The sequence below is a fragment of the Phodopus roborovskii genome, unplaced genomic scaffold (assembly GCF_943737965.1).
Source record: "Phodopus roborovskii unplaced genomic scaffold, PHOROB, whole genome shotgun sequence".
In the NCBI taxonomy this organism is placed as follows: Eukaryota; Metazoa; Chordata; class Mammalia; order Rodentia; family Cricetidae; genus Phodopus; species Phodopus roborovskii.
This window is the reverse complement of record NW_026126629.1, coordinates 12157802-12169831: the sequence shown is the minus strand read 5'-3', so window position 1 is coordinate 12169831 and position 12030 is coordinate 12157802. Positions and strand designations below refer to the sequence as shown.

At 37.5% G+C, this 12030-nt stretch overlaps 1 protein-coding gene across 9 annotated transcripts in view; it reads right to left on the bottom strand.

The window, feature by feature from the left end:
* Positions 1-2021: 2021 nt before the first annotated feature.
* Nrg3 (neuregulin 3) overlaps positions 2022-12030 on the bottom strand; it is a 970742-nt gene continuing 960733 nt past the window's right edge. For 2 of the 9 annotated variants that reach the window (XM_051206895.1, XM_051206897.1), the window contains exons 8-10: positions 8398-8571; positions 3416-3487; positions 2022-3181 (exon numbers count right to left, since the gene is read on the bottom strand). In XM_051206895.1, coding sequence (XP_051062852.1) covers positions 2674-3181; positions 3416-3487; positions 8398-8571 — 754 coding nt within the window. In that variant the 3' untranslated portion in view covers positions 2022-2673. The remainder of the gene's footprint in view (positions 3182-3415; positions 3488-8397; positions 8572-12030) is intronic. The other 7 variants (XM_051206898.1, XM_051206899.1, XM_051206901.1 and 4 more) reach the window with 4 other exon arrangements.

Sequence of the window (12030 nt, the reverse complement as noted above, 5' to 3'; positions counted from 1 at the left end):
CCTTGTAAGAACATAAGCTTGAAGAACAAAGCAATGATCAGGTAAATGTAGAGAGCCTCAGTGCTGTCTGAACGTGGCACTTGTTGGCTGGTGACCTAAGAGGTCCCCTTTTAGATTAAATGCTTTGTAGGAATACTTCCTGTTCCAAAGGAGATAAAGACCACAGAAACTACTAGCTATTTCTATGGAGGAGTTGGTCTTGAGTGTTTAAAAAGTAGCAATAACTGTAAACTTTCTATAATATGGCCAATGGATGTGGATGATACTCCTTTTCTTCAGAATGTGGGGAAAGGGTTTGGAGAATAATCATATGGTATAAAATCCTTCCTTTATTTAAATAAGATGTTGTATTGAGATTTGTTCTGTTGACCTTACATTTTGGTATAAAGGGCACATTAAAATAACTTTAGTTGCTCAGAATACCTGCCCTCCTAGGTAGATGAATGGATCATTTAGACAAACATTAGGTAACATTTAAAGGAAAAACTAAAACATGCAAAAAAACAAATTAAAAAATTAAAAGACAAACAAATTTGACTTCAATAGACCAGCATAACCTCACAGTTGTTTGATACTTGGGATAAATAACAAAATAATGTACAAGCGGATGCTCAACCTTCAGGGTTTTGTAGACCTACTAATACCTTCTATGATTTTCTTAAATAGAAAATATTCTCAAATGAAAACAAAATTGAGTGAGAAGACATTAAAAATCTGTTGTTTTTGAAGACACTAACAATGTAACTGCCAAACTATAATCCAACTAATGGTGCCACAAAACTTTTGTCAGATAAAATGTAGTTTCCATCAATGAGTTTTCAACTTAGGAAAACTCAGATTCCTATTAAGCATCTTTGATTTGTTTTTCAAAGCTTTTTCTTTTCCCTAGATGGTATTCTATCTGTTATCAATCAACATCCACAGATAACAACTTGCAAAGTATTTAGCAGAAATAACTTACCTTAAGTAAGACTTATATGTTTTATCTCTTTGAGACCAAGACTTATATGTTTTATCTGTTTGAGACCAGGCTTTGAAGTTTTAACCAAGCTTTCCCAAAACTACAGTAAAAGCAATCTTTTGTGTACTTTCAAATACTGTGCCTTTTTATTTAAACAGTGTAAATATAACAACACCACCAATAATCAGATAAAGACTGGGTATGTGAACACTAGTTTCCTTGAATGCCCCATGAAAATAAGGGAAAATAAAACAGACACATCTTCAGGAGGTTTTCAGTTCACCTTAGCAGTGGTAAAAATATTGCTTTATTCCAAATGAACATACAACACAATTTACTGTTAGGGGGCATTGCTTGTGAACTGAATAGTTTGGGATTTGTGGATTTTCAACAATTTCTTCCTTCCATGTTAACCAGAGAAGCCAGTGCCTCTTCTGTCTCTACAGAGCAGACTTGCTGTAAAATAGCAATGAGGATGACAAGAAATAAAGTAGTCAACTGTCAATTTGATAATTGGCTTGTGTCAGTAATTTAAGTAAATGATTCAAAATAAACACTCCATTAATTTTCTTTGTGATACTGATATCAATAAGCAAAAGACTGCTCTTGTCAATAGTATTCACATCAAAAAAATGGTCTAGACATTGCCAAGAGTTTTTTTTTTATAAGACCCCACCATGCAAGTAATCTTGGTTTAAGAACTCACTAACCAAATTTATAATTAATGGAAAATTTTAAAGTGAAAAGATCTAAGAGGGAAAAATTTCTTTTGAATATTAGATTCCCTGATGGTTCAGAACAAATTTTAGCAAGCTTTAATATGCACACACATGCACACACATACATACAAGGAACACATGTGCTTAGGTGAGCAGGCCCACACACTCAGATGCTCACACCTGTGCACACAGGTATACACACACACACACACACACACACACACACACACACACTGAAAGATGTCCTTTCAGAGCTTCTAAACACTCTCCAAAAAAATGAAAATAAAAACCAAACATTTCTATTAGCATGATTTTAGTGGCACAACTTTATAATTTTTTTGTCTCTTTTTCTATCATAATTTTGCACCTTCCTGTGAGGTTCTGTGCTTTCAAATTACAAAGAAAGATGGCACATGAGAGTAGCTAAGATCATCCAGTTTACTCCTACTTTCCACCTTTCTTCCTGTTTGTGTTTTCCTGCCATTCTTTACAAATCAAATACAAATCACTACATTCCTTGACATGACATAAACTGTGGTGAGAGCATTGATGAATAGAAATTTAGGGGTTGGGATTCAAGAGCCAAATGGCCATGGCTACCTACCCATTGGCATGTCCACCCTTGGGATATAGCTCATCTCTTTGAAGCTAGGTGAATACCAGTTTCTTTTCTATACAACCACTGGCACTATGAGACCAGAGGTTGGAATTGGACAAATCTTCAAAGAGCCAAAGAGGACAGTGTTGGGACTAACTGAAATTGGACTCATAATCCTCTGCAAAAGCTTTAATGGCAAGCTTTCTCCTTCCTGAAACACTTCTTTCCCTTTAAAAAAATATTTTGTTAAAAAACACTATGATATGAGGGCGGCAGACTATTTGGTTTTTTCCTAAGTAGATGCTCTTAAATTAATGCATATAAATAATTTGTATTTAATTTCCTCTCTTTCCTGTTGAGCAAAGCAGAGAACGCACAGATTCCTACATCTCGAGTCACTTGGTTAACACAGAGTCTCTTTGTATTTCATTTCTTAAGACAAATTGTGCCTCTCGTTCTGATTTGGCCGTGGGACTCAGGGGAAGAAAGGCTGTGTTTTCGCTTGCACTGTCCTCTGTTTCCACGCTGGCCAGTTCGTACTCTTCCGACCGTCTGGCATCAGTCAGAATCCGGATCTGTTCCTGAACAGTCTCTAGTAATATCTTCACTTCCTGTTGTTCTTCTAGGAGACGATCGCTGACTGGAATACTCGCATTGACAATGTCAGCGGAGTAGGAGTTTTTGCACCATTTAATGCTTTTGACTTCAGAAATCCCTGGCATTTGCATGCAGGTTTCTTCTAGACCCATTGAAGGGATGATGGGCACGGAGTTGGCCCTTGGGGATGAATAACCCACCATGTCCTTTTGATCCAAGCTATTAAAATAGGGGTTTGTTTCTCTTGAAGGCAGTTGCATATTTATTGATGCATTTTGTTGGGTTCTTAAGCCATCGGACACATACCTGTAAAAGATGAACAGAGTCATATCTGGTCCCCACTGTGCCTCAGTACCATACCATCCAAAAAGTTCTTTACACATGCACGATCTCACTGACTTCTCACAGCAACCCCATGAGACGGATACTATGCTCCCACGGACAAAGAAGTCAATTGAAATTCAGATCAGTGAAGTGACTTGCCCAAGGTCACACAGAAAAATAAGTGACAGACTGAGACTCAAACCCAGATCTTCTTACTTTAAGTCCAGGGGTCTTTCAACACACCACAGCTGTATAGGCAGGTGGGATATAGTCTTCCTGACCTCTATCCTAGAATACAAAGTAAATGGGGATTGAGCACGTAAGTGTGGCCTTTTCCATCGTGACAAACAGGACATCACCATGGCATTACTTCACTCATAACTCACCCACCCTCTCAGCCCTGGTCTGTCTGATCATTCACTGGTGTGGTCCCCATAATTGGGAGCCTTTGGGAAGCTCATTATTGACCATCAAGGGGTGGCAATCCTCACAGCTTCTGCTTAAATATGGAGTATAAATTGAACTGCTGTTGGCAGTTTGCCCTTTGGATAGTTTGCCCTAGTGCTTGCTGGTGACTTCCTTCCTTTGATCTTTCCAGTGTCTGGAGTAGAGCAAGATGTCTCAGACTTTATAGAAAGGTATTGAGGCTCTGAATGATAGATTTTGTCCTACTTCTTAGTGAGTTATCTTTAAATAGTAAACATTAATTTGTAAACTTAAAGTTAAATATATCTGCTTTCCATGTAATAGTTTAATTTTCTTGACTTATATTGTAATGTAAATAAAAATTGTTTTTTTAATATGTGTAAAGAATAGTCACAAGGCCCTCTGAATGTGGGCGACAGCAGTGTGGCTTGGTCTGTTTGTGGGACCCATGGCAGTGGAACCAAGATTTATCCTTGGTGCATAACTGGCTCTTTGGAGACCATTCCCTAAGATGAAATACCTTGTTCAACCTTGATGCAGTGGGGAGGGACAAGGTCCTGCCTCACCTGGATATTCCAGGCTTAGTTGACTCCCCATGGAAGGTCATATCCAATCTGAGGAATGGGCAAGGAGGTGAGGGGGAGAGAAGAAAGGAGGGAGGGGGAACTATGGTTGATATGTAAAATGAATAAAATTTAATAGAGAAGAAAAAAGTGACTTTTTTTTCAGCTACATGCAGGGAATTATACTGAAAAAGAAAACGAATAGTTGCAATGAAATGTATTGTGTAGCTGCAAAGAAGTCTCCACTGGAAGGTCACATTGGGAACAGTTTCACGAAAACTAAGTAAAGAGAAATGAATAGTACTTGTGTTTTTTCTTATTGTATCCAGAATAGAGTTGGTCACCAATAAACCTTGATGTAATGAACACATTAATGAATGACTATATCTCCAAGGAAAGTATTCTTTTATAGTTCATTAATTACACAGTGACTTGAAATATTTACACAGTGACTTGAAAAAAAAACACTTTTTTTTCTAATTACCTCATAAAACATTTTTAGTTTATTATTCTTATGTGATAAATGAGTGGAGAATTCCAATGGGGCATTCAAATGACCTGCCCAAAGTTACACCTTTACATAAGCAATTGAAGGAGGATTCAAAGGTATGTACAATTGTCTCTAAGAAAATCAGAACCAGCTAGTGAAGGGACATCCTAAGGTGAAGTATATTATAACAGTCTTTTATGCAGCCATTCATAAGGAAATTCTTTGTGGGATCATACCCCTGTGACTCATTTGACAGAAAATCAGATCCTGAAGGTCTGATTCATGAATCAATTCCAATAATAAGAAAGAGCAAACCTCGGGCTGTTTTGTTTATTCTTTGAAACCATACTTCCACAAGGTAGAAATGTACATAAAATATGCCTTCCAGATAGTTACATATAGAAAAGAGCTGAGTAATATGATTGGAATAGAACTGTACCTACACCAGTGTCTTCAACGTAGATCTACGGATAGAATATAATAAGCTGTAATATGATGATGACTACCTTAGAGGGTGTTTATATACAATTGCTGCCATGACTCAGCAATGTGGCATGGCCAAGCACAACGGCCATTAATGCCAAACTTCAAATATCCACCTATTCAACCTGATACTGAATTAAGGAATTAAATGAGATAGAGGAATTGAAATGAACTATCCCGTGTCATTCCTAAGCCATCTACTGGACATATAACTGGCAATGACTAAAATATAAACTCTTGTTACAGCATGAAGATGTCACAAAAGAATAATAGTTCTTCAGGGTTGATTGAAGTTTGAATAAGACACCACACCCTTACATGATTCGAACTCTCAGACAAATGGTAGCTCGTTTGAATTTTCTAAATTCTTAAAACATATAGGAGCTGGTGGTAAAAATTAGTGGAAGTATAATCTTAGTGTAAAACAAGCCTGAATTCAGACCACAACCAGCAAAATAGAATCTCTCATACTACTTGGATACTTGGGAGATGGTGATTCTGTGAGGTTTACGTTACAGCAGTAAGGTTTAAGTCAAACAAACAATTGTGCCATACTCTTGCACCAGAGGCAAGTGTCACCCTCACTTCTTCCCTGAGGTTGCTGTGAGGGGTTCCAACTCTGACACTTCAGCAAATATTTAAGCAGAATCTAAATTTCTAGATGTGATTGTAAACATAGAAGCTATTCAGAGTTCCGTATTCCTGGGATTGCAACAACGCTTTGACTTTTAAGAACTGAAATTATTCACTGACTGTTATATCCAGTTTGGACGGTACTCCCTGCCTTCCCTGGGAGAGCAAGTGCATCAAGAAAGATTTGCAATAATTTGTGTCTGTTTGATTTATGGTAAGCCAGGAGTCAAGCCAGGGTCTTTGTTCCTCTACTTGACTCTTTAGACACAATTCCTGAGTTATATAGTTATATAATAGTATATAGGTAATTAGTAGATATACAGAAAGGACTACCCATACAATCAGCTATTCCATTTGTCATTGTCAGCCATTGGTGTAATTTTAGCACATCCACTTCTTGATTTTGTAGCTGATTTGGTAAGAAAGCTAATACACAATCTTTCTCTCTTCTCATAGTATGACCAATACCACACTGAGATGGCCATTTAAACTTTCCTATCCTTGCAGTTTTCACCAATAACACCTTCAAAAAGTGTAAAAAGCAAGGTGTGTCAGGTTGCTAGCTAGATGATGTGGGAATTCATTCAAAATCTTTTGGATCATGACCAGTTTGAGGCTGTTAACCTGACTTTACTGAATCTATTTCTTCTTATTAGCTTGCAATGTATCAGTTAGTTGGCCTGACACATACCAGTCCAATGTTTGGGCTGACACTGCCCAGAGCTACAGTCAGAGAAAGGTATCCTCAATCCGCTATCTACCCCATTCTAAAAGTTCTGTTACACTAGGGTAGGTGAGGTATTCAAGTTGGACAGACTACCAAGTAAAAAAGCCACATACATGAAGTCTAGTTAACAGATACCAACCACATGTTTGGTAAGCAGGAACAGATGGCTGGTGGGTCTTACAAATTGATTCACTCCAATTTCAGGGTAAGGGCAGATTTGAAGAATGCTAGCTGTGAAATTCTATTATCAACCCCATTTCCAGTCCTGAGGGACAGTCAGTCCCCCAGGAGTGGAAAATAGCTTTTTATAAGAGTTAAGGATGAGATTACCTCCTAACATTTATTGTGCTAAAGTCAGAGTGACTTATAGCGTCAACATTTATCAACATTGGGTGCATATGACACCGAGAAAAGGCATGTGGCCAGCCAGCAACACAGATGATTGCCAATCCGGTGGTGACTTGAGCCAACACAAAATTACAACGATGCTGATCCAGGAGGGAAAAGACAAGGCTGAAAATGAAAACCTCTGAGCCCTGGAAGGTCTGTGAATCTGTCATTCAAACAACAACTTGCCATAGGTTCTGAGCCTCCTTTCATCAGAAACATTGAGTTGAGAGCCCTTATGGCCAAGAGCAAAAAATTACAATACAAGATGGTTTTTCTAGAGACTCACATATTCTAATATTAACTGTAGGGAAAGAAAGGGTGGTGTGTCACAATTGGTTAATGACAAAGTAGTTATAAACAGGGTCAATATAGGTACAAGCTAAATATAAACCCCTTGTCACAGGTAAGGCCTAGTAAAATGTCAACTGCTTCTTCACTTGCATCACACTCTTTGAACCATCTAGTTGTCACACTGAATTTGCAGTCTCTCCCTAACTCTACAGGAATGGTCCTTTTGGAATCACTCCAAAATTACCAAGTACCACCACAGGTTTGTATCCTATGCCTTAAGATCCTTTCTTCTTAAAGAAATTTAGGTCATGCTTAATCAGACAGAGCAATAGTCCATCTATTCCATTTCTAGCAGAAAAGAGAAACACAGGGGCTTTGACCTGGACATCCTATGTGCTACAGTCTCAGGATTGAAACAAATGATCTGAAATAATCACCTGGGCCAAAATTTCTTAGAAACCCAACCTAGCTCATTCAGAAAGTGAACTGCCAGACATAGCTAGAGCCCAACTCTGGAAATATCAATGATAGCATTATGAGAATTACTATGACAAAAAGTGCTTCTTTGCATACCATGTGTGGACCCAGCTTCTTAATATTTCTTTTTTTTAATCTGGCTAACACCATTTGAGGGGCTTAAATCCCAATATAGCTTTGGCTCAGCATTTTCTGAAGCTGACACAAATCATAAAAGACAGAGATCCAATTTCATAAGTTACTTAGTCCATGTATGCTTGAGTGGTTTACACCAAGAGTATATTTGTGACTAGAACCCATCTTGTATTCCATTGACTATACCTTGAGCTATGTATATTGGTACCTCCTAGAGGACATGGTCCTTTGTTCTGTAGGAGATAGCCATGGTGTCCAAAATCCCTGAATCCTCCATAGCACAAATAATGAAGACATCTGAGTTCTGAGGGATTCTCTGTGGCTTCTTCTTCTTTAATATTTACCTAAACCCCACATTCAAAAATACTGGATGGAAGTAGCTATAATATTTAAGTTATAGGTTACTTTTTGGGTTTTTTCACACTGCTTATCAGAAAGTTAAATGTAGATTATATTACTGAAAAAAGGATACTTTAGTTGTTCTAAGAAAGCTTTATATTTTATTTATTTTAAACAAGTACATACTAACCTATTATCAAACATCTAATAATCTCCCTTGTAGGTCCCTTGCTTTAAGACCTACCCTTGGCAAGGTATCGTATCCTGGTCTGGGATCCTTGATTCTTCCAGTTGCTGATATGCTGGTCCTACACTCCCACCCAATCTACTTCGGGGAGAGGGTGGTGTTCTTCTGAAGGTATTCCTATACAGCATTCCACTCCTTTGTCCTGGGCTGCAGCAAGAAGAAGTACTCCTGCTGAGTTGGGAAAACACCAAAGAGATCATAATAACCTCTAAGAATTAGATCAAACATCTCAGACATTGAATTCATACCTCATATTGTTAAAGCTCTTTGCGATGAATGCCAAATATACACTATGATAAAATTACAAGTTGCTTAATTCACTTACTGTTGGAGGTGCTGGGAGTGAGAATTCCTTGTGTCTGGCTTCCTAGCTAAGACAGAAATGGGTTTAAGGGAGCCTCAGAATCCCAATTCCCTTCCACCCTGATTTCCCAAGCCATGATAGCTGTCTTCTAATTGGAATAAAAATGCCCTCATTAGGCAGTGATGAGAACTGAATACAGGAAGCCCAGAGGGGATTTATGGGAAAATTTACATTTCTTAGTGATAGGATAAACAGGCCTTACTTTAATTGGCATTCTTTCTTTCAAATATGTGTTAAATTCTCAGTTTACTGTCCTAGATTTTCATCAGTCTCCAGAAACTAGTTTTCATTTGAGTTTGCTTTTAACAAGTACTACTTAGATTTTCTTGGGTGTGGGCATCCCAACTTCCCAAATGACTGAGCATTTATAGAGAGCATAAAGGGCAAATGGCATAAGTGACCTATATCCCAGACCTTAACAAGTCTTCACGATAGTCTTATACACAGACTATGGTAAAAGAACTGGATTCTATGAAGACAAATTGACAAACTGAAGTTGGTTAAAGATTCCTAAGTGTTCCATGAGATTTCAAATCATGTGGTCCAAACAGGTCTTCATGAGCATATAGTGAGCTCAAAAATATCATGCTGTACCCACATCATCTGAAAATATCACTGCAACTATATAGGCAAGAATGAAAAATTTTCAAAAGTCAGCAGTGTAGGGAGGAAAGTTTCCCAAAGCAAATATGTGCCTATCATGTTACCATTTGGGTTTTGTCACTTTTTCCATCAATATGACTAGTATTCCTATTTTGTATATACAAAATGTTTTTAGTAGGTAGGGCATGTTAGGGAATTGCTATGTAGCTCTGACTGACCTGAAACTTGCTATGTAGACTTGAATTCACAGAGATCTATCTATCTATGCCTCCTGAGTGTTACAATTAAAAGCATGCACTGCTTTGCCTGGCAAATTTTGCAAATATTTTAACTGGGAGATGGAAAAGTTAATATCTGAGTGTTCACAACAATCTTGTTGGTTCTGTTAAGGTGGCAGGTTGACACTAATTTTTCAGTTTTGTAAAGAGAACAAATCATGTCAGTAATGATATTTTAGTTGTTAGCCATGTCATCTGCTCTAGGTTTTATTCCCAAAATGCTTAACATCTTGATCATCATATTCAGCCTCTAAGAAAACATCTTTAAGGAGCTCTTGAACAGTAAGTCTGTTTCTCTCCCTGCCACTTCTGTCTAATCCCATACGTATTAAGATCTAGGGTTTGGAGTCTTTGGCACCAGAGTGAGCTACATCTGGTCGCAAATCTCAGGCCTTGGTGCTGCTAGAATCATGATGCTAGGGAAGGCAGTTGTGACTGAATGCTGCAGGGAAATACAGCCTGTTTAACTTGGACCAGTTGAGATTAGAAGAGGCATGGTTGGTAGTCATTATTTGGGAGAAAAAAAAAATGAAGCTGCACAAGGCATTGCTGTACCTCAGGCCAATAACAATAGGAAGATACTGCTATGGAGGAGAGGGAAGGGACATTTTACAAAATGACTGCAGTGTCATAAGGACCAAGCCAGGTGGCAGGCTCTATGGCCCCGGAAGACTAAAGTGGGGCATAACTGAGACAGGAAATGACCTAATTTCTCTGGTCCTTACATCTTGCACCATTACCTCAGATAAACCAGAAGCCAGAGGACAGGGGAGTATGAAGCTTACTTCCTACAGGAGGTTTTGTAGAGAAAGTTACTTGTGTGAGAATAGGGGAGGGGACAGGCCAAAGCAAGGTTGTTTGTGGACTCACACCAGAGATGAAAGAGTACAACTACACTAAGTGTCCTGTGTGACCATCATGTGTTCTATGCATTACTGTGCCAGAACTGACAATGCACAGGCTTATCTGTGTCACTATATGCCCTGGCTCCATCTCTATTGTCAATCTATATGGATGACATTGTGAGCAAGTTAGACTACCAAAATATAATATAATAAAATGACATGCCTCAATATTTTTTTAAAACAGGTTTTTTTTTTAACTAAACATTAGAAATAAAAGTTTTGGATTCACAGCTTTGTTTCATAAATAAGGCATCTAAGGGAGTCATATTTTCAGCACACAACAAGAAATTAATTATTCATAGCTTGCTAAACTGTCAAAACAAGGTCTACCAGTGTGAAGTAGTGACCCATCTTCAAAAGCAGTTATAGACCTATTGGCCAATCAGAGAGATTCAGGTCTTCTAACCCAGGGGCATTCAGGAAATTATGGAGCATTTGGAAGGATACATAAATCAGTATACAGGTTATCAATCATGAAACTGTTTAGTCTATTGCATCTTTTAAAAAACCAAAGCTATGATGTATTAAACTACAATTTCAAGTTCTAAAAGCACTTCATAAATCAAGCCTTCCCCATCTATCAGCATACAAGCTATGCCAACAAATACTGCAGTGTCATTGAACCAACAAAACAAAGCAAAACAAAACAAAAATCAAAATGGAAGGGCTTTTAAAGACACTCCCATTTAATCTTGGAGTTCTAAGACCAAAACTAAGGATGAGTAACTGACAAAACTAACTGGACACAGTGGTGCTATAGTTCCATCATGGAAGAAGCCACCATATTAAAAAAAAAAATCTCAAATTCAAAATATTTTTGCCATAATATATTTCAGAATACTATTATACTATTTTATTTGACAGGATAGAAACTGCTCTGTCTATAGCAAACTATAGTAAACTTTAAAATAAGCCTTGGAAGATATTGTGTTGGAGAAGATATTTGCCTTTTAAGAGGTTAGAAATTTTGGACTCTGCTTCTCTAATTAAGGCAGCTTCCATGAGGTCAAGTGAAGCAAAAGACTGTTTTAACAGGAATTCTGTAAATGCAAGCTGTGACATAGCACAGACTTGCCAATAATAACTGATGCAACCACACAGATGCCAAAGTATTTCAATCCTAAATCAAAGACACTGAAATTATTTTCTTTGTCAAGTACCCTAGAATCTATCTACTAAAGAGGTATGGTAATAAGCATCACCATTAGCTACTGGAATTTAGTGTGTTCAGTATTAGAGTAACTGAAAATTGCATAGTATATGCAGTTAGCAAGTAAAGTTTTTGGTGGAAAGTAGGACATCAGTTCTTTTGTTGTACATTTCTATCTTGCTAATGTACAAGATGAATATCATCATCTATAGCTGGAAACATTTGATTCAGCTTTAAAAAGTTATATATACATACATATATGTATATATATATATATGATCTATAACATATATGTATTTTTTGTTTGGAAATATTAAAAACTGCTTAAAA